General features: G+C 42.7%; 1 protein-coding gene across 2 annotated transcripts in view; it reads left to right on the plus strand.

Annotated features, from left to right (window-relative positions):
- FAM193A (family with sequence similarity 193 member A) overlaps positions 1-27,441 on the plus strand; it is a 126,277-nt gene that overhangs the window by 78,267 nt on the left and 20,569 nt on the right. Inside the window, exon 22 of one of the 2 annotated variants that reach the window (XM_066996505.1) lies at positions 1-25,959. In XM_066996505.1, coding sequence (XP_066852606.1) covers positions 1-94 — 94 coding nt within the window. In that variant the 3' untranslated portion in view covers positions 95-25,959. Of the gene's footprint in view, positions 25,960-27,441 lie in introns of those variants that run through there. The other variant, XM_066996506.1, reaches the window with a different exon arrangement.

Below are 27,441 nucleotides of genomic sequence, written 5' to 3' on the forward strand. Positions count from 1 at the left end.
ATTCTGCTTGGATTCTGCCAGACAGACGAGGCAGAGACTTTCCATCAACTGGTCCAATTTTAGCTTGAAAAAAACCACCTTTGCTGCACATTGAAATGACACAATATGGGGAGGGAACCCTGCAGGAATCAATGAACGACAACTCCACTTACCTGTCCTGCTGTGCTGAGAGCTTATCTGGTCTTGAGCCAGTGCTGCCTTGCCTTGTCCCCAGTGCTGTGTGGATCTGCACTGAACCCTTTGGCCTGATAATTCTTGCGGACTGAAAAATTGCCACTTTCTACCTGAATTTGTTAGCTTGTGTGCTTGTAGTCTGTGAGTGAGACTTACTTGATTGTAGCTGTATGCCGTTGGAGTTGGAACAATAGCTCTTTTCCATCTCCTTCTGAATGCCTTGGCCTCAAAGACTTTAAATTGCTTAGGCTTGGGTGGAGGCCAAAATACTAGTTTGCATCATCTGCAGTGGCTCCTGTCACTTCTGCATTTAGCTATGTTTTGTCATTCTGACTCCTGACAAAGGAATGGACCTAGTCAGTTGTGCTTTCATCTGCTCCAGAATTCTCCTGACATGACTTCATGAAAAAGAGGCTCTTATGGGACAAGTATTTCCTCAGTTCTTTCACAATCTACTGTTTAAGAGTGTACAAGTTACGCTATTTGTGTTTTGATTTTTTTTCCTGACTTGTAGCCAGCTTGTGTAAGAATACTTGCAGAATGAGAAAATTTAAAAAGAACAGTACTCACACTATCAAATCTGTTATAGAGTGTATAATTGTATTAACACTGAAGCCTAACTGGCTACTTTTTTAACATATTGTTAAGTAATATTAAAATCATGTCTTTCTTTTTGAAAGATGGAATACATTAGTATGGCAGAAGACTTGTGTCTTGCTTTTTTCTGCTTGGGTCGGGTGAGGGAAGAAACAAACATACTGCAAAAAAATGATGGTATTCTAAACTAAATCTAATCTTATGTCAGAATTGGTCAGTGAATGCTGCTTAATTTTAGTATGGTTCTCTATGAGCACTTGTTTGCCACCTCACCTGATGGGAAAAACTGCTATCTGCTGGAGCAAGAAACACTCCTGCTGAATGCTGGAGTTAAGTTTGCGAATTCTGTGAATTACTATAATACAACTATTATAATAGATACTTTATGAGAACAAGGTAATCCAAGTATTTTCAATTTCTATGTTGGTATAGAAATGAAACAGGTAGGCTTGATGTTGTTGTTGAGTAAGTATTTAACAATATAGTAATGTCTTACGGGTTGCTTAATGTTGTTCAGCATGGAGGAAAACTGGTGTTTTAGGATTTTCGTCTGTGTAAAGGTACAATGCACTTAGAAAAGTTTTTCTGATGCTGTGCTATTTATTTAGAGATAACATTTCATTTTGATGACCATATTTACCCAGACACTCTTTAATTTTTATGAAGAAAATAAAACTTCCATTCAATATATACTTAAAAGGACAGTGCAGCTTCGAAGCCCACTAGCTGCCTTCTCCAGAACTGTTCCCATGGTTTTTTTTCTGCTGCTTGTTAACGTGTTTTAGTGTGATACAGCCACTGGGCTTGGGACTGCTTTGCAAGACACAGTGTAATTATGCAGCTTTGGGCTTGAGAAGCTTTAAGGAATGATTGCTTCCACATCCCCTTCGAGGCCGAGGGGCAGCAGGAGGGTTGGTTTGGCTGCAGATTCCTGAGAGATCTACAATTTCATACCCTTCTTTAGTCAGTCCTGGATGGAGCTCCTGTCCTAGCGTGTGCTGCTGGTACAGCATATAGTTGCTCAGCTAAACCCAGCTGCTGCAGGTAAATAAGATCTCCCTCGTGTAGAGGAGGGAATGATGCAATACCTGTTACCAAATTATAGTCCAGGGGTTTAAAGGTGACAACTTCTGTTACTCATCGATTACTCATCGGATTCAGGTTGAGGAAGGGTAGTAGAGCAGTCTCACTTTTTTTCTCCATTGAAGTATTGTAACATATGTATTTACCTGCTAGAGGAATAGGATCTCAGACCGAAAAGGTAGTATCTGTGCCACTCTAGCTCTAGCTGTCTCTGCAAGGACTGTGAGCTGCGCAACATACCTGCATCAGTCAGTGCAGAAGAGTGACCTCTGCTCCTTGGGGCCATTGAGGCTTGCATCTGTTGCAGCCTCAGTTGGATGTTAGCTGCAGAAAAGTTTAGACACTTCTATTACAGGACACTGGCTGTGAAAAATATGATTAAAACACCCAAAGCTGGATGCGTGTGGTATCTTTTCAGGCTTTTGCGGTTCCAAAGTGTAACACAAGGTGGCAGTGTGTGTCATCAGAAGTCATCTCCATGCCAGTGATCTTCGGCTGAGGCAGGGGATGGAAAAACGAGTTGATGTCACCTGGCTGAATAATGGTGCAGGTTCCAGCTCCTCTGGAGTAGGAGAGCTTGGAAGAGTTTTGAGATTTCTCTAATGGTGCTAGGAAACTCATAGCGTTTGTTTTAACTAATAAATGGGGAAGAAAATAAGCTAAGAAAGCTGTTAAGAGTGATATATGACTATGATGTGTTTTTCTTTGTATTGAAATCCTGCATTAAGAGAGCAGAAGAACTTTTTGTACCTAGGATGTGTATATCTGTATTTATAATCTTTTTCGAAGATACTTGGCTTACGCTGTGTCATGAGATATCAATGCAACTGACGTGACTGCGTGCACTACACAGAAAGCATACAGAACAAATCTAAACCGATCTGCTGTTGCATCTTGAAGAGAATCTAAAGGCAAGTTATATTTTTTCTGAGTTCATAATTATGTGAAGATGTGTGTGGACCCATCTGGGAGTCAGGAGACTTAAAAGTACCGCTGTTGTGGCCTTGGGCAAATGAGTTAGTGACTGTCATTCTACCCATTAAGTGGTTTTATTAAGGATTTGCTGGATTATGAGCGTGTTTCTTAATGCCCAAGTAGTGAGGTGAAGTCTGAAGTGCAACGCTAAAACCTCTTACTGGACATACAAGCTCTGCAGGTTCAGTTGTGTTCAATCCAGATAAAATGTGTTCAGGTACAATAGATTGAGGTATTTCTTCCAATAGAGGAGACCTCTATAAATACGTAATTGAGTACATTTTAGTTCTTAATGAGAGTTTTGAACAGTGCTGGCATTGAATGCTCTAAGATTGCTTTTATACAGGGACGTGGCATCTCCGCTTTGTATTCACTGTTGATGCTTTCTGAGGTAACTATTGTTGAGAGGAGGATGTCTTTCTTTTCTCATGTCTTCTGTTTTCTCCACAAAACAAAGAAATAATGCCCCATAACCTTTGGGTGTTTCTTTTCACATCTGTGTGTTCAGTTTCAGCTTTGCTGCTGCTTTTAGCTGTAGAGTTGGGCCTCCTTCAGCTCAGTGCTTAGACATATGGAAGAATCTACCTGTTGATGCATAGTGAATCTACTTAAACTGTTGAAAAATGTGCCAGGTAAAGCTTTGCTTTTCTGTAACTGTATTCTCCAGGGGAAATTTTAGTGCTTTGCTTACAAATGTGATGGGTACAAATGGGATTTTTAAGTGGATGGTGTCCAATTCCTGTCCCTGTGGTTTATAAAAAGCATCAAGCAAATTGAGACAAGGTATATACTGATAGTTGGTTTTTCTCAAATATGTTCTTGTAAACATTTTACTATTTACCATTCTGAATGTTTTGTTTTTAGAATGCCTTGAAACATGTTTTCACACTTAAATCGCAGGTCTATAGCTTTTCATGTTGTCTGTTTCACCAGATACTCTTTGATCAGAAATATCTTGTCTTATTATTTCATTAGCTATCCTTTACACAGAGTCACCAGGAGAGGAGACTGTATGTAGTCTGGATGTGTGACCTAAGTTTTAATTCCAGTACATCTGTGTAGCAGAAGTGAAGCAATCCACAGATCTGCATAGATGCAACGTGGCAAGAAAGCTTCTGGACAGTTCTGTTTAGAAATCTCCAAAAAGATAACTTCAGCCAACAATAAGCATTTGGGAATCTTGCGTCAATATTTAACTCCATTTTCTTCACCTGTTTTCCTGGAAGCTGAACAGAAAAGAAAAGCCAAAATCTTTGGCAGGGCCCTAATACCCATGAAATGACAATTTCAAGTATGTTAACTGTCAAAGAACACGTGAGAAGTTAACATTTTTTGCTATAAAATCTTTGTATCCAGCTTGTCATCTATGATAAAAGGAGGCAGTAGGCAGATGTAGTATCTGTGGAGAAAAGGAAAGAGGTACACAGTATTACATGGAAGAATAAATAAACTTTATTGATGTATGTATAACTGATTATCTGCAACTGATATCGTATTAACTAGCATGTGTTCCACACCAAGTATGTCACTGAACCAGCTTGTACAAGTCTGATTTTTTCTGAGGGAAAGATGTTTATACTTGCTTTCCCATTCTGGTTTCCTTTCAACAGGCCGTTGACTCAAATCTAGTTAGCTAGATGGGCTAGTGGTTTTTGTTGTTTTTTTACAAGCAAGTAGCATGTTGTCAAAGGTTGTTGTCACTAGTGACTGAAATACAAAATTTAAAACCAGGACTCTGGAGTGGAAAGCTGGGATGTTGAACTCCTCTGACCGGATAAGCATCTTGCTGCCTGCTGTTGCCTCAGGTTTTATGCTGCAAACCCCTCATCTGCATCAACTTATTGGAGAGTGGTTCTATGTTAACTGGAAATATATAATCAGCAAAGCCCTTTTCTTCTGAAAGATAGGAGGAATCAAGCTTCTTAGAGTCAGTTACTTGGATATGTATACCCTGTTTCATGCACTCTACGTTCAAGACCTTCTACCATTTTTTGTCAATTTGTTGCTTGACCACTACCTGGATTCTATAGTATTGCGAAGAGCAATTAAGATGACATTTTTTTAGAAGCTTTTTATCTTGTTTTCACAGGATTGGAGCCACAGAATGGCTGAGGCTAGAAGGGACCTCTGGAGGCCATCTGGTCCAACCCCTCTGCTCCAGGAGGGCCACCCAGAGCAGGGTGCCTAGTGCCACGTCCAGGTGGCTTTTGAAGATCTCCAAGGGGGCGACCCCAGAACCTCTCTGGGCAATGTATGCCAGTGCTCAGTCACCCACACAGTAATGAAGTGCTTCTTGATGTTCAGAAGGAACCTTTTGTGTTCCAGTTTGTGCCCGCTGCCTCTTGTCCTGGTACTGCGCACCACCGAGAAGAGCCTGGTTCCATCATCTTTGCATCCTCCCTTCAGGTATTTATAGACACTGGTAAGTTTTCTGTTAAGTTGTGGGCAAATCAGAAATAACCAGTTTGTAAGAGAAATCCTCTTGGAACAATTTTAACAGAGTAATGGGGAAAGACTGAGTTTTACATAGCATTATATGAGTCTCTTCACTTACATGTGTTGATTTTATCAGGGTGTAAGTTCTTTGTTCTAGTGAGTGAATTCTCGTTGGCTGGAAGTGAGACCGCAGTTCTGCTGACTGTGAAAGAGGTGATTGCTTGAACTGCTTCTTGAAAGTGGGAGGGAGGGAGAAATCATATTGGTACACTAGCATCTAATGTAGCAGTAGTACTGTTGCCTTCCTCTACTCTTTTATGCAAGACCCTCTCTTACATTTCTTAATTGAGGATACTCTTATCTGCAGACAGTTATAGGAAGTAAGAGTCTTTGCCTTCTAGTTAGCAGGTAAATGGACTTTTTCGCTTGAAAAGAGCAATGGAAACAGATTGCTACCATTCATTTTACTTGGGATTTCTGCTTAAACTGATGACAAAGAAAGAAATCAGCTTTAAAAGGTAGCCTTCCCTTCTGAGACTGAGTGCATGTCTGAGAAGTCCATTTAAAGAATCAGTGAACCTTTTCAGTAATGTAACTGTTGCATGTCAGTTGCCCAAGCCATTTTGTGGTTTGCAGAGAAATTTTGTTATTTAGTCTGCCCAGCTGCCTTTGAGTCTGTCATTTACATTGATCATATTTTATGTATTTGACCAGTTGGGGAAAAATTCTGAATGCTGTTTTGTAGAAAACCCTATCCTTCCTCTGTCATGAGTTATGTTCTCTGAGTCAGGCATCTTTACTGCATAGAATAGTGTGTTAACTTTTTTATTAATTAAAAAAAAAAAAGCCTGTAGTGTTCTTTATAATCCTGGGAGAAGATAGCATCGTGCTTGTGAAGATATATGAAGGGGATGAGAACAGAATTGTAAGGCAAAAGGCTTAAAAAATTATGTAATGCATGGCTCCTTATTGATGCTGCGAAGGGTTTTGTTTAACAACTAGCACAGCAGTTTTCTGCTGGCAGGTTGTTTGATAGCTTCAAATGTGTCACTCAGCTGCTCAGGACTAAGTGTACTGTTTTACTGCTCTGGTACAAAAGCACAGTTGGTAGTTGAGCACTGGTGAAAGAGTAATGTAAACGCACATGTAAATTATAAGAGATTTCAGATGTTTCTAAAGTTCTCTGCTGAGCTATAGCTGAAGAAGTTAGGGAGAAGATCGAGTGGAAAAGTGGGAATTAAGTAGGTCAGTGTACTGATAGCACGGTATGAGAAATAATCCTCTTGCCACATGAGAAATGTTACTCCTTTCCAAAATACTAATTTTACTTCACTCGAAGACCTCCAGTTGTGATCATTATGGTAATGGTTCTTCTGAAATCCATTTTTAACCCTTCTTAACCGGCAATCAAAACTGGCCACAGCTGAACTGCCAGAGAGCTGTCATGTTCCTGTGTGGGCTGGACTTGCAGTCTTGCATTAGCCAGTATAGCCTGATTGTTTTTTCCTCTTTCTCCATGCAGATGCCTTTTTTGGCCATTAATCTACGCTTGTGCAATAGGAATGTCGTCTGTGTGTGCTTTGGATCATCGTAGGCGTAGGAGCTGGGGGGCTTGTGTGGATTAGGCCTTGGCAGAGAGGTAGATTTTGGCAGTGCCTTGAACCAGGCCATGGTGATGCATGCAAGTAGACTAAACATAGGAGAGAAATCTTAAAGCTATTACCCTTACAAAAGGTATGTTTGTCGTTGAGTTGGAATGCTTTAAATAATGTGGTGTAGGGACAGATGAGGTGTGGCAAGACCTGTTGCCAGTTCTTTTTTCGTACAAGCAATAGGTGAGCATGTAAGGGATGAGATTCTGGGGTAAGTAGTCTTGAAAGAGCTAGAACCTAAATACAGTTTTAGATGATCTCTAGACTGGCTGGGTGACTCTTCTTATTGCTCAGTTTTCTGTTTAAACAAAAAAGCTTCATGTATTTAAACTGGGAGATTATCATCTATATTCTAGATTTGTTTTTGATAGCAGTTGACACTCGTTATAATGTTTAGCTCTTGGCAACCTTGAACGTTGTTATAATACAGAGTCACCCAAACAAAAGTACCCTGATGAGGAAACGGTGCAGCTGGTTGAGAAATTGTGGAAGTGATAGTGTTTTGAAATGACTGGGGAGAAAAAAAAACTAATGCTTTTTGGGTATAGTCTGGAATGTCTTCTGTGTGTTAGAATTGCAGGAGATAAAAAGTGAGGAAAACAAGCACGTTACCGATTTCAATTCTGCATGTAAAATTAGTTGTTTTAAGGTGTAATTAAATGGTCTAAAATGGTAATGGTCCTAAAGATAACATTGTTTGAAATATGTCGGGTTTAAACATTGCACAGAGATGTTGACTTAAAATCCTACTTCCTCTTTGTTTTTCTGCTTGTGGTAACATTTTTTTTGTAGGCTTAAACTTTATAAAATGTATGATTTCGTGGCCATGATCAGCAAATGTTGTGCACTGCTCAACTTCATTGCTTCTTGTATGAGAACCAAAACTAGGTAGCTGTGGGTGAATGAAGAAGGGAAAAAATAGGTGTTATCCGCAGACTTCTCTTAAAAAGACCTCTTAAAATGTATGAAGTGTTTTTTCTTCATCATAAAGTCTTTAGCATTTCCTTTTTGCATTGTAGCTTAATTTGTAAAGCGTGTAAAAAGTTTTAAACTTTGAGTGTAAGCTTTTGTAGCCTACAGGTTTTCAGAAATGCCTTGCTTTCTTCTGTTAAAGGACGGATTTTATCCTCTTACTTTCTTAAATAGTTTTTGTTTCAACCTGTAGACAGTACTTCTCTTTTATTGTTATCCATGCAATTCAGTAGCTAATCACCAAACTGAGAATCGCTCTCTCCTTATGATTGTTCATGAATATCTGAACTGTATTAAAAATGTCTCCAAACTGATGCTAGTTTCCCAAACTAGTGTATAGCTGAAATAGCGAGGCAGCAAAGAGGTGAAATATTTATTCCTTTTCATACAAGAAGCAGGGGTGCAAAGGTGAAATGGCTTTACCCAAATTGTTGTGGAAGCCCAAAACAGACTTGGCCACCAAACCCAGCTCTCCAGAGACCTGAGTCTATGGCTGGATTACGAGCCTCTCTTAGGTCATGAGAATTTATACAGGGCTTGTCCCTGGATTAAAAAAAAAAAAAAAAGAGCTGATATAGTAAAGCATTGTAGTTTTTTGCTAGTTTTTTGCTTCATGGTGTTCTTTGTACTGAATATTCTTAACCTTGTGTCACTTAGACCACAACATCCCAGTCTTGCTTTTACAGACCTTGTGGCTGAAGTTCCCTGAAAATGCTTATGAAGCAATTGGTTTGCGTAAGTGGTAATGTGCTCCTGAGGCTTTGTGACAGTAGAACTTATCAACTAGTACCACGACTTCTAGTTTGTTCAATTAAGCTCTTATCTCACATGTGCCTGGAGGGCTGCCATCACACCATAGTGCTTTTTATCACGTGTGGACAGCTGCTTGGCTAAAACAGGTGAAACACCCTCTGCTGTAAGTCAGACCGTGTTGTGAGTAAGCTTGGTAGGGTCAAAATGAAGTAAAACTCCTAGTTGTTCTCTAAACAGTGTTGGATGAGAGAAGGCGCATATTCTTGTTGTTTCTTTAGCTCATTCGTTCTTAGCATAGTAATGGGATATCCAGTGCTGAAGGAGGTGGTCACTGGGATGCATAGGAACTCTGGATTTTCTGCTCTGTTGTCATCTCTCTTGGTAGATTTTCATAAAGTGGGAAGCACGTATCTCACACCTGTGGCCAGACTGCAGTCCAGACCTGCAGTACTCAGTTTTTCTATGGATTTGTTTAACCTCTTGCTCCTGGTTTTAGTAATTTGTCTTTTGGCTTAGCACATCGGGGATCAGGTTAATTTGTTCTTTTCCATCATGTGTGACTACATTTTCTTGTGAGAGTGGGAACTGTGAAGTGATCCTAAAACTATACATCGCTTTTCTACCTTTGAAAGATGGCTTACTCATTAAACGCCCCTTCTACACCTCTGAATGATGCTTACTCTCCAGAGCACAGAACAGAGGTATGGGGGAAATTATCATCTGAAAGGTGTCATGCAAACCTTCAGCAGCAGCTATGAATTGAGATGTTGGGAACATTAAATGCTGATGGATGGTGTGGGTTCCATTCTGACGCCAGTCCTGCATGGACTGGCTACCTGTGCAGTATCACCATCCTATGTATGAAGAACTGAATCAACTGCCTTACACGTTTAATGCTTAAGAGGCAGTTTAGCTATGGTAAAAATGTGGTCTCCAGAAGTGATTGTTCTCCTGTGTACAGTGGCAATGACATCTACCCACTAGAAATGAATTTCCAGGAAAGCATGTGACTTACGTTGTTCACCTTACTTTCGCTAATAGAGAGAAACTAAGAGCATTCATCAGAAGCAGCAAGTTTTGCATTGAGTGAGGAGCCTTGTCTCATAGCAGATGTACTCATTTGCATGGAGTGAGCTATTTTCAGATGATCAGCTCAGAATGGGTTCAGATAATTCAGCTACTAAATCTGCAATTTCCCTCTGAGAAGTGTACAGAGAATTGAAGTCATCTATCCCTGTGCAGACAGGGGAAGGAGATGAGGAATACGCAAAGATTTTGGCAAGTTTATTTAGGCCTCTTGGTCTGGCGGGATAACTTTATTCCAATAAAATGAAAAGCTTTTCCTTAAAGCTTTTTATCGAGAATTCAGTATGGAAATCGACACTATTTAAAAATGAAAAACAAACCAAAAAATATCTACCAAAAAAATTTGTATGGTCTTGGGTTTTAGGGTCTTTAGCTGAGAAAATAACCTTCCTTTTATCTAGCATTACAAAATAGTGGATGCCAGATTTCTGTAAGGCATGTGTGATGCTTTTAGGTAATATGAGAGTTGCCATAATCTGTCCAGAAGATGAAAACGTGCCAGTTGTCGTGCTTCAACCTAAGTGGAGTTACCAGGGTTGCAAAAGCTGCAACTTTTTCAGTGGTGATGGGACCCAAGGGGTAACCTGAAATATTCAAGTGCCTTTGTGAAGTGGTGATCACTTGGGTACTCTTTGGTTTGCCTTTTGTCTGTGTAACTAAGGAAGTTTGGTCACTTTGGAAGCCCAGGCTTAAAAACACAGTAGGTCTGAATATCAGCTGTTGGAAACACCAAAATAATTTCTGTGGATCCTAACCTTTTGGAGTCTGGAGGTTATGTGCTGTTCTTCCCCCTAGGATGTGTTGCTGAAATGCTCCTGCTCCCTTTTTAGTGGCATTCTGGCAATCCCTAGTTGTAAAAGCTGCCCCGGAGAGGAAATGCTCTCTCTACCCCTAGTGAGAGTGGTGTGGCCAGTGTAGAAGTTGATGTGCTCCGTGGCCAAGTGAGCTTCCTTTTTATGTCCGCTCATCTTCCCCTGCTGTTTTCTATTACCAGCAGTCGATTCCTTTTCATGTTTAAGGATCAGCATCAGGAATGCTTTTCCCTTTATCCAAATTTTAAATAAGTTCCAGTTCTTCCTCCCTGTTATCCCATGCATGGTGTTTCCTTGAACGTATCTCAAAGGACAGATGGGACAGCAGATGAGCTCCCTGAGCAGCACTTAGCAGCTGTGTCCTGGGAGGGGAGAAAAAAACTAAATTTTCAGGCAACAATAAAACTGCCAGTGCAGTTTGATGCTATTTCACTGAAAGTATATGGGACAACCAACTGGGCTTGGAAAGCAGCTCTATCAATTCTACCTGGCTCCCCCAGGTCAGCAGTGCTGCCAGCCAGGAGGAGATGAAAGAACAGCTGACAGCAACACAGAGTGGTTTTATGGGTTTGGCTGGAGTTCCGATTGTACTTCTCCCCGTGCTAATTAAGAAAATGAATGTTTAGCACAGATCAGTGGAGACTGGTAGCAGCGCGCCCTAGGGAGCGTTAGCCAGATGGGCTCGGGGTGGGAGGAGAGGCTGTGCTGGGCACCCACCGCTGCTGGCGACACGAGGTGGCGGTCGGGGCAAGTCTGCACCCAGCAGAGGGCTGGCTACTGCTAATCAGGAAGTGGGCATTTTACAGAGGTTTTGGCTTCCCTTTCAAATTTTGAACTTGACTCAATTCTGTATGACTCAGTCTAGTTTGACGCTTCCAGGAGACGGGCTCAGGCCGTGCCCACTGCGGGATGCCAAGGACCCGCAGCCCTGCTCGCCGTGCTCGTACGCAGCCTGGTTACCGACGTGAGGCGTGGGCTGCCATATTCACAGCAAAGGTAGTTTCTAGTGAGCCCTGAAACATGGCAGGGCAGTGAAGCGAAGCACGTTACAGCCTGGCTGCTCCTTATAAGTGATCTCTGGCACCCTCCCCATGCAGACCGGGCCATTCTGGTGCACTCTCAAAGCTGCTGCATTACCTGGCAACAGATGATCACGTAGCTGTTTCCACTTTATTGGTATATACTGCAAGGGGAGTTGTAGTTTTTAAGGCTGCACGTGTTCATGTCTGTATTGCAAGGCTTGAAAAACTTGGTCTCTTCAGTCAGAGCCTGAAACCAGAAGAACCTGCCAAAGAACCTCAGAGGAGGAACACAGGTTAGGATAATATAGCTCAGGAGGGATTTGTGGAAGTCTCTAGTGCAGCCTCCTGCTCAGGGCAGGGGTTAGCTTTGAGATCAGATCAGGTTACCTAGGTCTCTTGAGTCAGTTTGACAGTAAAAGCCTTCAAGGATGGAGACTGCAACCTTTGGGCAGTCTGTTTGTGGATTTGTTAGTTGTAATAAATTGACACTTCATTATTGTTCATTTTATAGCTTTTAGCTCACTTTTTCATGTCTCTAAGCTTTCTCTATGTATTAAAAAAAAAAAATCCATGTCATGGATTCTAAGCAAGTTCTAGGGAAAGAGTGGGGATTAACCCATGCATTTCAAGGATTTGCAAGTGAAGCAACATTCCCAATTCTTCACTTTATTTTGTCTCCCTCTGTTAAAATCTCCAGTCTTTTGTTGCTTATTTCTTCTTCCACAGTATACCATCCGCCCCTATGGTAGTGGTAGAGGAAGGACTCTGCTTTCAATATGTCCTGGGCTGCTTCTGGGACTGTTTTAGCACCTTCCCTTTAAGTACCTCAAACCATTTGTTGCTCCTTTTTGTGAGCTAGGTATTACCTCAATTCCTGAGCAACTGAAGGATGGGACAATAAGATGAGAACAGCATCTAGATCTCCTGTTTCTAAATCAGCAACTTCACAACACCTTGCATGCAAGTAATTTAATTCTAATCGTGAACATCAGGTGGTTACGTGCCTGGTTTATCTCTACCTTGAGGTAGAGATGGTTCTTGTGGAAGGTGGTTGTTCCACTATGACAATACGGTGTCGTAAGCATTGCAGTGATAGCATTAATTCATGCCAGAATGGTGTAGCAACTGGCATGCAATGTGATCTGCTTGTTAATATTGTTGTGGGCTGTTCTTGTTGACACGGAGCAGTGTTCCACGTTGGCTACATCATGGTTCTCTCAGGCCTTTCCCTTTTTGAACCTACACAATCTGTGTGTTACACTAAGGAAATACTAAATAAATGGCATTGGGTTTTCCCTGGCTGAAATTAGTTGTTGACCTTAGACTGCCATAAGCAACATTTACAGAAAGCCCCCGCTGATTTTCCTGGTGGGCTTGAGGAAGCCTCTGAGCAGCTTTTTGTGAGTTCATGCTTGGAGGAGGAGTGGAAGGGATGGTGTGAATGTTGTGCTTTATACGCGGGCTGATGGTTGCTTGAATGAGTGGACTTCCTGATTCAGAGGTAAAGAATGAATGGTCTCTCCTCATAGTTTCATTTTTATTATAAAAGGTACTTGAACAGCTCAGCGGTGTCTGCTGCCCCACGCAAGCGCTGCCTAGACGATTGTTTCCACTGCTTAAGGAAAAAGTCCATCTGACGCACCAATGGGAAGTCGATGCTTTCAGTTCATTAAAGCAAGCATCTGTGTGTATGTACTCAGCTGAGAATATTTCAACGTGTAAGAAGGGTCTGAAAAATAACTGAGCTTTAAGAGCTTCCATTGTCTGAAGGCGCACACTGTTCCGGCTCAGCTCCTTCCTGCTGTTGTAGCACTGGGACTAAGCGTGTAGTTGCTCTTTGGTTGTTGCAGCACCCTTGATTTATTGCTTGACATTGTTTTATTTGAAATATCAAAAAAGGAAGTTACTTCCTGTGCTTGCAATAGTACCATGAATTTGGAATGTATAAAAAGGAGTTATCTAGTCGGTGGTTCAAATGAAGGGGCCTGAGAACTCGTAATATCCTCATTATATTTGTATTCATCTTCCTAATATTTGTCTGGTTTGTTCTCTTCACAGAGCTGATTTTCCTGTCTGTATTTGTAGGCTGTCTCCTTCAAACTGGTTATTACTGTGATGTAAGTAGTTCTGGAAGGTGGTCTTGTGGTTTTTTTTTTTCCCATTTGCTCTGATAGTTGCTTTGGCATTACATAAAATATTGTTGCTTATGATGCAGCAGCAGGATACTGATGAATTGTGGACAGGTTTTCTTAGATTAGCAATTCCATCCTAGACTTAAAGGGAGCTCAGATATTATTTGAAAAAATAGCAACCACAAACAGCAGGGTAAGGTGTCTTCCACATGGAAGCTGTTACTCCCTTTTCAGTCCTAAATGAATTAACTTCCTACCTGTGTTGTTGAAGTACCAGACTAGCTTGCTCTATAGGCTTGAGGGCTTTTCAATATGAGTATTATGGAATTACAAGTCAGCCACCAAATCTGATGTCACTCCCTTGGTGATGGGGTGAAGCAATGAAGTTAACAGCTTTTCTGATACATTTTAGAGGGCAGCACAATTCTTGGCCCATCATTTTCTCACCTGAGATGCTGGTGTTGAAAAACGTAATTCTAGTAATTCTAGCATCTGGCAACGTAATGTATATGGATAAGAACTGCTAGTGAACCTAAAATGACCATTTCTTGTATGCATTGCTGTACTAGGTCTTCTGTCCTTACGTATTTCAGTTTTGTCAGAGCTGTGGCTAAGATGATAGACTGAGATGACATTTCTATCTTGATTTTCCTTTGCATAGCCAAAGATTTTATGGTGATCCCTGGGGAATTTATAACCAGAATAATTCAGGTTGGAAGGGACCATTACAGGTCATCTAGTCTAGCCTTCTGCTGTCTTTTACGATGTCTAGTTTGCCAAAGTAGTCCCAAACTTTTTTCGATTCTGGTTTATACTTTATTTGCACAGGCTCTGCCACTACATTTGACTACATCTAAGAGCAGACCTTCACAGTGAAGTAGATATCTTATGCCTTGGCCTTCTTTGTGCTCTTGTGATTGGACAAACATTTTCTTTGCTGATGAGATATTTGATACCTTCTGTATCCCTTCCATATTTCAAATCCAAACATACTTCATGCTTTCCTGTTCCCCTGTGTGCTCAGGCTCTGTCCATATTCCTCCCAAACAGCCTCTCCCCACTTTCACCTTCCGTATACTTCCTTTCAATTTGTGAGCTCAGTCAGGAGATTCCCCCCTCTGGCAGAGCTGGCCCCTTGTCATGTTTGCTTGACTGCCTGCCCTTCAGAACGGACCAGCTGCTTCTGCTCTCAGTGGTTGTTCTAGATCAACCAGCTCTCCTGGTCCCTTTTTGCCTCAGTCTCTGATGGGATCCTGCCTACCCGAACAAGCCCAGATTTGCTCGTTGGAAGGTCAAGATCTCTACCTGCCTACTTCTTTCAGGATCTTTATCACCATCTTAAGATTGCAGCCGACACTGTGATCAGCCTTCACATGTTTAGTTCACTTGGGTCCACGAGTAGCAGAATGAGCGGAGTACCCCTCCTGACCTATCACACTTCTCAAAAAGTTGTCCTTAATGCCTTCTTGGTTTGTTGCTTTCAACCCTTCCTTGTTACCCTTCCAGCAGATACTGGGGTTGTAAAAATCCCCGGGGAGAAAACAGGTCTGGCAGCCAAAAGGTTTTATCAGCTGACTGTCTGATCTCATGCATTTTCTCTCCATTTTGGTGGTTTGTAGCAGACACCCATGACACTCCTCTGCTTGTTGGCCTCCCATCTCATTCTGACCCCTAAGCTCTTGACCAGTGTGTTACCTATTACTTTGCAGAGCTCTGCGTGTTCAAGTCACTCCTTTGCTTAGAGCACAGCCCTGTGCTCTTTATATTTTTCCTTTCTTCATTCCTGAAGAGACATCCGTCCGTAATAGCACTGCAGGAATGTAAACTGTCCCACTGCGTCTCAAATCCTAGAGATCCTAGCTCTGTGTGGTGCTTTGTGTCTGCAGCTGGACTTCTGATTTCTTCTGTTTTGCAGCACTTGTGTACAGACAGAGCCTTCAGAGAGGCCCTGTCACGCATCTTGAGAGCGAGAAGGTGAGAGTTTTGGAAAAGGATTAGGAACACTGCCTACTGCTTGCTCCTTACCTTTCCTTTTCTGTAAAACTGGTTCTGGTGTGATGAAGGAACTGAGCTATTTGATGGGTTTAGGAAATTTCAGATTGCCTTTGTTCCCAGGTGCTGCTATATCCAGGGAAAAGAACCCTCGCAACCCCTTGTGAGGACCAAGTGAGTGCGCACACGAGGGTATGTAGGCACTTGGGATTACTTTTAACTGGCTCTTCCACATGCAGCTTTTATGGTCTAGGGTGGGTTTGTGCATCTCTGGAATGATGCTGGTCTACTTCTAACGATTTGGTCACTGTTTAAGACAGTCTGCAGATCTGCTGAATCCCAGGTGACACACTTCCACCTACTTAACATACTTGCACAAATGTATGTGTGTGTTCTGTGATAACTTCTGTTCAGACACCTTCCAGCAGATTTTGCTCATCTTCAGTGTCTTTCTGTGTGATGTGTTGGATTCTGACTGTCATGCAGTGGACTTGAGAATTAGTCCCCAGTGAGGAAGAGCAGAAGAAAATTTTTTTCTTCCTCTCTCCATTGTAAAGGAGCAGAATCAGCGGGCGTCTGTCCTGTCACTTCCTCCTCCTCTTCTCAGAAGCTGGAAGACTGCAGTTCCCTGCTCCCACATCCTCATCTCTACTCAGATGTGTGCAACTATTGATGATTATAACGAGTCATTTTTTTCAAGTCCAGGGTTCTTCAGGTGAATTCCACCAAGGCTGTGATAGCTCCTAAGTTGTGCCCTAACTATCTGAAGAGGAACCATCCTAGAACAATTCTTAGGAGGTCAGTATGCACTTCCCCTGAGCACTTCTCCATAGCTGTGGAAGTTCATGTGTACTCGCCTGCTGTAGTATCTCAGTAACTTCTCTTTGTCCTTTCTTTTTGAGGGGGTCTGCTGTGCACAGTCTGAGAGAATCTTTCAAAAGAGAAACGAGCTAGTCATTGTGGTTTGTGGGCCACCCCCCTCAAAAAAAAAAAAAACATTTCTTCCCACTGGCAGGTGGGATTTCTCTTACACGTGCTCTTTAAAGCTCCGGAGGTGGCTCCGTGTTTGGTAGTGTATTGTGATTTCTGTGCTTCTGTAGCCCAATACTTGTCTGTGTCACACCTATGCTGTGTTCCCTGTGCTCCACAGCTGCTGCAGTCGGTGAGCTGCTGGGATCCGATGGCTCAGTTTTATCTTCTCCTCTACTATACCTGCCTATAGCCAGGAGAGCGTGTCTAGTACTGCTTGGTTGTGGCAAAAAAATACAGTAAAGTAGACCTGAGGGTGATGGCAGCTGTAAACCCTTGGGGTGGAGTGCTTTGCTGGGTCACATTACTGCATGCAGCTTTAGCACTAGATAGGTGCGAAGATGGAAACAGCTTATTAATAGTGGAATTACCTTCATGAAGGGTACACCTTTTCACATGCTTTGGCAGTACAGAAATAGGTTAATGTAACTTTCTCAGCTTACCACTTCTTACCACTTATCTGAGGGTGTGTCTCGACAAAATCACCATAATGTGTTTTTCTTGTTTCTGCTGTTGAAGTTACCCGAATGATTACTCTGGTGATCTTCACTTTCTGATCTGTGGTGACCATTCTGTCCTTGTCTGCTTGTCTCATGTTCAATATGGGCAGTGAGACTTTATATGCAAAGGATTGTAATATCCTTTCCTCCTTTGATTCATCCTTTTTCATCTGCTTTATCAGTCCTCTGGCTTCTTCCTGCCTGTAGGCTCCTTAAAACATAATCAAACGAGTCACAGTATATGTTAATGTTGACTGTATTGCAATAACAAGGTATTTGGTTCAAAGTAACTTCAAATACCAAGCTCTGCCAAAGCAGCCTCTGGTTGCATTCATTCTCTCACATCCATGTTTACCCTTCCACATGCACTGCAGGGATGAGCTTTCACTCCCTCCACTGCCAAGCTAGCTTTACCCTGAGCTACCATGTACTCACTGAGCTCTTGGGCCACCTCACCACATGCTTACCTCTGTTCCTGGTACTCCGTCTGTGCAGGGAAGCAGGGAGGGATGGCCTTGCATGCCAGCACCTTGCTGCTACTTCCTGACTTGTGGCCTCACCTCAGGTTCACTTGTGGGGAGCAGAGTGGAAAGAACAGCTGCCGGAGAGCATTTCTGTGCAGTGGAAAGTGGGACGGAGGCAGAGAGGGAGGCTGGAGGAATAAAGCAGCAGCCTGCAGCCAGACAGCCTCTCTGCTGCAGGTGCAATATACCTGAGCTTCAGCCTTGGTTCTTCTTGTCCTCAGAAGCCAGTGCTGTGCTCTACCAGCGGCAGCAGGAGGGGAGAGACCAAAGGTAGGGAGTACCAGTGAAGGATGAGGAATTTTTCTTGTGATTTCTTATTTCTCTGGAGCATACCTCACGGCTCCAGGTAGAGAATGCTTGGTGTAGCGATGTCTTTTCCCACAGTAATTTTGCTCCCAGCTAAGTCCACACTATGCTCTGAGTGAAGCAAAAGTGTCCTGGTGATGGCATAAATATGCAGCCGTAGCATGTACATGAAATAGCTGAACTGATGCTTTGCTGGAGAGAGGAGTTTCTTATTTCTGAGTGTACTTGTACTTGCAACCCTAATAGCCTTTCCACGGGTGTTTATGCTAGTGAACAAGTATTTTAAAAAAGTGCTCTGATAACATTATTTTACACTCATATTGCACTTCTCATGATTCTGTGATTTTCGTGCACACGTTCATGCTGAGGGCATGCCTGATGTTCGTAAGATCAACAGGAGGCAAACTGCAAAGTTAAATGACTCGCTGAAAGCGATACCCTAAGTCACTGTCAGAGCATGGCACATCCCTACCTTGTACGCTGGCTCCTCTTCATATTTAAGCCCAAGACCCATTTCGATTTGGACTTAAAAAAAAAAAATTGTAGCAAGTGAAGCCACTAATGCATCAAGCTAGCAGCTTCTGTGGGCGTATGGAGTAATTGCTATTCCTAAGAAGAGCTTTCCTGTTTTGAGAAGAAAAGGGACTTTTCCTTCTTCCTCTTTGCCAATCCATAGCTTGTTCCACTTGGAGCAAGAGATTTTTTAAAAAAGCAAATTTTCCTTGCTATTTTCATATTGGGGAGAAAAGTTTATAAAAATTTCATGTGATTTGAATGCAAAATGTGAGTATATTTGGAACAACAGTCACATAGGATCTGTCACTTGATGAAAAGACTATAAGGTTCAAAACATGTCTAAGAAATGTGTTTATTTTGATATAAAATGCTCTGTACTTCATTTCCTACAAGATAAATTGTCACCTGCTACAGAAAACTGCAGAGCTTTTTTCACCTAATCTTGAAAAATGATAGTAAAGGGAAAAGCCTTCTCTCGTAATTACTGCAAAGTGGTGTTTTGCCTTTGTCAGATGAAGGTCTTTCAACCAGCTGATATTTCATCTTTTTTAGCATTTGATTCTGCTCTAGTTCTTAGCAGAGCAATCATAATTTGAAGCTTGTTTGGTGCCTGTGGTTTCCAGCAATGCAAATGTGTAATGTAAAGCTGGAGTTCAGCCTAATGAATTGCAGCTTTCAGTGATTTCTCACTGCAAGGAAATCAATTTATGCCGTGAGGCAAGGCAGAGAGTAAGATCAGTTCACAGTCATTTGAGAGCCATTAATCTGATACAAATGCTTTCCCTCTCCTAGCTGATCTCCTTTTTTGAAATGCTGCCCAGTTTTAAGTGTCAGAACCAAAAGAGGCAGACGGAGCATACAGCCGCAGCATTTCCACACGCCGCGTTTCTCAATGACAGCTCTGGAGCTGGAGCAAGCATAGAGCCCATCAACACAGGCAGTGTTGAGGCTAACCTCTGCTCTTGACCATGAGGTTTTCAAATCCTTGTGGTGAAGGCTAGCGATGCTCAAACGGTATTCTACTAATTTCCATACCTCGTTTGCCTTCCCTGCTATGCAGAGGACCTGTTTAAAATATCAGCATACCTCAACCACAGTCTGGTTGCGGTGGCTTAATCTTGCAGTAGGTCTGGGCAGCTTGGTAATTCCAGCCCGCTGCTCATGTGTAGGTTGCTCATCGAGATGGGGGCATTCCTGTGCCATGATCCCATGCTGACAGTGGGCGTCTGTCTTTGTTCCTGTCTAGGAGGACTTTTGGCTCTGGGTGCAGCCCCAGCTCCGTGAAGCTGCTGGTGAAATTCCTGCTGACTCCGGTAGGGTTTGGCATTCCCCAGCTGTTGGCTCCTTCCTGCCCGCGTTCGTTCAGCTCCGCTTTGGGGTCAGCTCTCTTCTCTAGCCCTTCCCCTGCCACTGTTGTCTCCTTAAAAGATGATAGAGGTGTAGAAATAGCATATTTTGCAGTCTTCAGAAAGGTTATTTTGTGGTTTCCTGGAGAGTCTAAGCTTGCGTCTAGCTTGCTTGTCAGTACTTTTTTTTTCTTTCTCTTGTGAAACTTATATGCTGAAGGCCCAGTCTCACAGGAAACCATCTTCAACCAAACCACAGCAACAGACGTATCACACATATCCCCCTCCCCAAAACACTCTGAAAGATCACATAGGTGGCACAGTTTCACAGCCCTAAGAATTTCACTGCTTTGCAGTGGGAATGCACACACTGAGCAGGAAATCCCAAGACGTTCCACTGCCTCTGCCTCAAAGGGCCAGCCTCAGCTCAGTCTCATACCAATTCCTCTTAGGGTTTTTCTCCTGCTGGGGGTGTGGGGGGCATCACTTCTGCCTCCATCACAGTTAACTGCAATTAGCAGGAGGTCTCTTCCAGGTTGTGCACATGCTCCAGCGGTTGCATGTTGAGGTCACGGTGGGTTTTGACTAGTTGGGACTAAACTTCAGAACGAGTCGGAACCTTTGTGAAGTTGCCACTTGTTGCCTACCTGTCGTGATCCTTTTTTTCTGTTCGTCATTGTCCTCTGCAAGCCTTGGGTTTATTTTTTTTCTGCTAAAAGTTAATGCTACCTGTTAGTCATTCTTTTAATGTGTTGTCTCTGATTTTAGATAATGCTGTTATATTGGCTACCAATATACTGAACACAACCAAATATCACTGAAAATGTCTGTGTCAGTAGTGGTCAGGGAGTTTCATATTTGATTGAACTTGGTAATTTTAAGTAGTGCTTTTTAACAAAAAGACATGAGTTGTCACAGTTAATTGGTCACTGTCTGGGATCAGGAGAAACAAAATTCAACATTTTAACTAGGCAGTCAGCTACTATGAGCATGAAAAAAATACCAGCTTTGTTGTATTCACTGTTCAAGGGTGGTAATCATTTGCTAGCTCCACTAAGTGGTACAAGGAATCATTTAAAGGAAAGCTAATAGAGGTAATAAGACAAGTCAGGATCAAGTCAGAAATGGAATTTGGAATTTTTGTTGAAAAGTCTAGATTCTGCCTCCTCCAGAAGTCAATGAGCATCCGAAGCTGTTGAAGTTTTCTCTCTCATATCCAGGTTTATCTGCACAGAATTTACAACATTTTCATAGGACATAAGACATAAGTCTTATTCTGATTTTAAAACAACAAAGCCTCATGGATTAAAATAAGAAGCCGTGGGTTTGCGTGACACTGCAGCTTGTTGTTAGAAGAATCTCTTCCTGTATAATTCCTTTTGGACTGCTCAGATTCCTCGGGTTTATCTGAGTTTTCCCAACCCTGGATTAATTCCATCTTTCTGCTTTTTCTCAAGATTTGTAATAAGTTGGTGGAAGGCCAAATTCTGTTTCTGGTGTTGGTTGACAAAATAAATTACCTTTTTTAATTTAGTGTTTATTTCCTATAATAAGCAATACCTTTCATATCTCTTAAGGCCTGACCACTATGCTACTTTTTTTTGTAGCATGCTGAATAAATTTTAGCTGTAAAGGTTTTTTCCTCTCTTTCCATGTCTTTCTGGTGCTTGTTCGTACATTCCTTAAAGCACAACTTTATTTCTCTTGTTACAGGAGATTGGAAAGACATGGGGGAAGGCCGAGAGTTGAAGGCCAGAGAAAGCCCTGTTCCCGCTGCCCTAGGAGGCCTTGGCTGCTGTTATCTGCCAGAAGCTGGGGGTATGGGGCAGGTCTGAAGATGGCTGTTCTCAACACAAAGCACCTGCAGCCACCCCACCTGTTCTCCAGTGTGTCTCCACGTCTGCAGGTGGAAACTCACCTGCGCATGATACCCATAGTGTGATCTCTACAGGTGTTATTTTGCATCTTCCGTAGGCTCCACAATCTCAACCCCTTTCCTGCAGGCAAGGAAAAGGACCAGAACCACTTGGATTTAACACTTTGCAGCTTCCGTGACAGGGTAAAGAAGCCTATGAGGTATTACATGTGTAAGGAGATAATGCTGTCATTCCTGTTCTGTTCCTTATCCTTCTCTCAAGTTTTTGCACGGTTGTTGCCTTGTACATCTCTGTCTTGGGCACATGGCTTGTGCCAAAGTAAAAAGGGAGAACTTTTAAAAGTATTAGGAGCAGACTGGAGCAGGAGAAAGATGAGATTTGTATGGCAGAGAGGTGATTTGATGTGAACGTGGCAGCTGTGGTCATTTCTCTCTTGTCCATGTACTGCTTTGACCCTGCCCTACATCCCCAAAGCCTTTATACCTCATCTGTCTCCAGGGCTCAGAAATATGACCTGGAGCCTCGCTGTGGTTCATGGCTTACCTACCAAAAAAAAAAAAAAAGACAACAAAACAAAAAACAAGTATTGTTTGTAAGCCTCTGTCATGGCACAGCTTGATGACGGGGAGGTGAGGAGCACGAGGGACCTGTTCAGGATGGGTGGTGTGCCCCACGTGGCTGGGAGATAAGGCAGAGCCCCGGCCGCATGACTGCGAAATAACGTCTGGCACGCAGCAGCTCTGACTGCAGGTACAGACCACAGTAGCTGGATGGGCAGATGGGGGAAAAACCCAGAAGAATTTGAAAATCTGCTCAAAAAAACCTGTTGGCTCTCTGCACGTTGCGCTAGAAGAAACTGCACACGTAACAGTTCGAGTAACAAGCCCTACGAGGCCACACCGCGAGATCAAAGATTTTTTTGGCGTGATGTACCGGTGATGAAAACTGCCGGAGGATGTCGCAGTCGATGACTTAAGGATGGAATTTCCACACTGCTTCTGAGCCCTCTTGGTTATGCAGGGTGACGCCAGCCCTTCAGGGTTACTTGAACACTGATGGTTTTGTAACAGCCTTTAACAAAACGTTTTGTTTTGGAGCTCAGCGCTCCTATCTCGGGAGTGAATTCGTGACGTTTCCATGTTCCTGTCCAGGAAATGTGAGAAATCCTCGCCTGTTCCTGTACGGTCAGAGGAGGCTGAGGAGAGAGGAGGGCTTGGATAGTTCTCAGAATGAATGAATCTGCCCGGAGATGTTATGTTGTCTGTGTTTCTGGATGCTCTTTGGAGCACATCCAGAGATGGATTTAATCTAACAGGAATGAGGAGCTGTAAGTAACTCAGATGTTTGCGGTGCCCAGTTGTGTTGCTCTGATGTTGATTCTGGTCGCTCTCTGAGCAGAGACAAGCAGAGCTGTGCTGGCAGGTAGCACTGCAGTAACACAAGCAGTTAATGCTTCTGCAAGAGGTTAATGTGTCTGGGTGTCTGCTTTAAAGGTGGGCATTTCAAGTCTCACACCTGCTCTTCTGAAGCACTGGGTGAATGTGTTTAAAGCTGTTCAAAGGGGACGGTGGGGGGAGTAGGCTGCCCCAGCCTTAATTTCAGGATTTTGGTTCCTGATGTTGGTATTTTCACAGGGTCACCTGAGGTCATTCTTATTGTAACTTCTTGGAGGACTTTTAAGCTATTTATTACATACATGAAATATGTCCCCCTATAATATACAGACATGATGGTTTTGCAGTGACTCATGGGACTAACACTTCTGTTTCATTCTTGGAATGGTTTGCAAACCTCTGGTCAAATAAAAGCTAAGCTGGACACCGAGTTTTCTCTATTGCATCAAGTTTTGTGGCATGAAAAGCTTAAAAACATGGTGTTCTGGGAAAATTTCATAGCTGCAGCAGTAAATACTTCTATCTATTAGCCCAGGTTTCATGACAAATTGCTGTGTTCGTGTGTGTGCACCTGTCCCTGATCATGGCTACTTGCAGAATTAGTTCGAATAAGTTAAATTGAAACATATTGTGCTGCCCCACGTAGCTGTTATCCTTTGGCTCTCGTTAAAAGCTTTCTTCTCAGCTTCCTGTGCAGAGCCCTTAAGCCCTGCAGCAGGCTGCGGGTGATGAAATCAGGGAATTTCAGCAAGTCAGAGAAGGAAGTGAACGTTCAGTTCTCCTGCACGAGCGTGTTCAGAAGTACCCTGATAAAACAGGCGGGGGGGACAAGCTGAAATAACTCCAGAAAGCGACTTTTTGTTCCAGCAAAGAGCTGCGATGTCACTGCATTTTCAAAAGCAAAATCTCCAACAATGGAGTTTTGTGAGCTGAGTCCTAAGGCAGCTGCGCTGTCTGCATGGCTTTTGGTTAAGGTTAGCAGTGAAGCAAATGCCATGTTCTGGTGCTGGCAGGTGGTTAACCAAAGGGAATTTCACTTTGCTGCGGAGATGGGAAACCACAATACGTGCGTCTTCCTGCAGGTTGTGCAGTGGGCATTCAGAAAAAATCCTGGGGGTGGAGGATGTGGGGAAGATGCTAAAAAATCAGCTTCAGATTCCTCTGGTCCATTCAGAGAAGCTGTAAGAGATTTCTCAGGTGGGCGGAGAAGGATGTGTGGCACCACACGTCTTAGAGCTCCTTTTGTTAGCCAGATCAAGATGTGTAGCTGGATTATAATGGGTACACTTGAATACAGAGGGCATTTCTTCCAAGCACCTTCACCAAATGCTGTGCCTAGTGGTGCAGGTGTCGTAAGGCTATTAAAATGTAAAATGTCTTCCTCAAAAAGGCCCCTTTTAAAAGAATTAATAGACTGTTTTGGACTAGGAGCTTTGTGGTGGTGATACAGGGGTCTGCTCCACTGTGTGGCAAACACAGCGAAACGCTTTCTTCTCCTGAACGGATGAGCTGAAGGTGGCCTGCAAATAAAGAAAACCTAACTGGTCATGTTTTATGTTTTTTTCTATAAATTATAGAATATTTGGAGGGGTTTTAAGGGAAGAAAGCAGTGTAAATGAATGCCAGAAAGCAGTTGTTTCTGCTTGCTTTGGACCATAGGAATATCTATCCTCTCAGTTGGATTGCTACCTAGATTGGCCTTTTTTGGTGCATTTTTTTGGGAAAATTTGAGTGAAGACACCTGAATGCAAAGAACATTCTGTAATGTCAGCCACTTGGCAATTTCAATTTGTACTTCAGACAGTTAATGCTGGAGAGGTGTTACACGCGAATTATCTGCAGGTGTACAGTCACCAAAATGAATGTCATCACTACTAATCTGCTGATTTTTTCTCTGATATGTCAGTTTTGCAGGTCTTGTTAGAACGAGTGGGATTAAAATCAATTACACAACCCCCCCAGACCAGCTGAACGTGCTGTAGGAATCTCCCAGAAACAAAGAGATGTACACAGCACTACTTCCTTCCTGTGCCAACATGTGAACGTGGAAATGACTGTCCTTGATGAAGAGCCAAGGGGTTCAGCCTCTGACAGAGGCCAGCAATGGACAGCATGGTGAGGGCTGTTTGCCCTGTTTCTTGAGGATTCCCTGCTGGCTGTCATCAGCTAGTGATGGGGGGACTCGTGAACCAAACGATGCACCCTGGCTTCTGCTTAGAAGCCAGCAGACCTTTCTTCTTTCAGTTCATCTAATCATTTTTGAAACCATTTATCCTTCTGACAGCCAAAACATCCTGCTGCAGTAAGTTAGCAAATCTGATTGTGCCTTTTGTCACGCAGTAATTTTTTTTCACTGGCTATCAAATTTTTGCATTGTGAAAACCAGTGACAAGTAATCTCGTTCATCTTCTTGTTCACTCGTGATTTTATAACCCTCAGACATCAGTCATCTCTCGTCCTACCTAAAAAGGTTGAGATTAGTTAATCTTTGTGTGTGAAAGCCGTTCTGCATCTGTTTAAATCTAGTTCACTTTGTGGTTTTTTGTGCTGTCTGTATCTCATCTATTAGGAGGTGACCCAAGCTGTTGAGTTAGCGGTGAGAAAAGGATTTATAACTTAGCACAATGCCCTTGGTTTCTGAGTCTGACCCTTTCTTAATTCTTTTTGCCTTCCTAGTGGTGCCCAATCCCTGCCTCCATATGCTCGGGAAGCTTGGAACTGAGACCTCGAAATGGCGAAGGATGTAGCATTTCCTGCATGGCTCAGGACAGGTGCTATTCTGTGAGTACCCGTTCAGGCTTATAGTGGAAGGAAATGCCAATAAGTATCAGTTAGGACATGGACTTTTTTTTTTTTCCAAAAGCTGACTTATGGAAAAAATGGCTTTACATTGTTATAAGCTATGGTATAGGTGGTCCTCAGGTCAGTCCTTGTTTTCCCCCTTTTCCTGTCTCCCTTCCCACACCATGAGACTCTTGAGAAATGGAAAGGAAGTCGTTCCCTAAAAATGTTTTGGTTCCCCTTCTGATTCCAGTGGAGAACACTTGAGTCATGCTTCAGAGTTCCAATAATTCCACTGATTACAAAAATCACATCCGTTTTTTTAGGGAAAAGAAAGTTTTGATTTTAAGGGGAGCTTAGAAGAAAACAGGAAGCTGATGCTGGCAGTCTGATTCGTGCTGCATGCGAGGAATTCGATGTCAAAAGCCTTCCCAAACATAAGCTTAAGGGGCGCGAAGCACCTGGGCTTTTGCAGCAGCTGAGGAATTTTGTCACTGGCTTGCACTGCTCTCATTTCTGAGGAAAAGTAGAAGCATTAAGTGACTTCATATCAGTTATATATGCTGATATATCCTCGATCCTAAAAAAACTTGAAGCATGAGTTTCCTTTTTTATGTATGTGCAAGAGTTACTTGAAGGTCCAAGCGTATGCTAAGAAATGCAGGTGTTCAGAAAGCACCAGCGATTCCCTCATGCTAGTAGCACCCAGAGCCTATAATTGAAGCTTTTCATGAGGTTTTAAAGACTGTTAATAATTAAAAAAAAAAAAAAAAACCTCTTATTCTGAAACTATTCATCTTTTTTTGGGGAAAAATTGGGGGAGAAGATATAATGAATAATTCAGCCATACCACAGGTAAGGACACTGCTGGGGTCAGATGGCCCCAGGAAGACAGGACAGGCTCTTTCTGTTGTGTGGAAGAGTTTGAAACAGGCTTAGCTGTTTTTTCAAGGCATTGGTTGGTCTGATACTGTATTTCTACATAACCCTGTCTCAAAGTAAGCAGCACATCCGAAATGAAGACATCAGACCTTTGTCTGCAGCATTTGACTTTGATTTCTGAAGGACTTCATCTGTCACCTTCCAGCTGCTTTGGTCAGTCTGTGGAGTTGTCCTGTTTGGGCTGAGACCAATACACGTTGTTTCCTTCTGTATCACCTACTTCTATTGATTCTTTTCCTAGATGATTTTGTCTGGCATTGCTCTCACCAGACAGCATCCACTTTGTTTCCCTGCTTTACATTTAGATTCCCCAACCCCTGAATGTTCAGGGGCATTGAGGGTTAGGTCACTCCAGCCTCAGCTGTCTCTTAGTGCAATTACAGACACATTAATCACTGCAGGTTATCAATAGCAGCACTGCCCTGCTGCTGCGAGGCCACCATCTAGAAAGACAAGTCTGAGAAATTGGATCCAGTCATTACAAAGCCGAGATCATTGTTCACTGGGTTCAGGGATTGTTCTAATTCTGGGGGTAGGTGG

This window comes from Anser cygnoides, chromosome 4, assembly GCF_040182565.1.
Source record: "Anser cygnoides isolate HZ-2024a breed goose chromosome 4, Taihu_goose_T2T_genome, whole genome shotgun sequence".
Taxonomy (NCBI): Eukaryota; Metazoa; Chordata; class Aves; order Anseriformes; family Anatidae; genus Anser; species Anser cygnoides.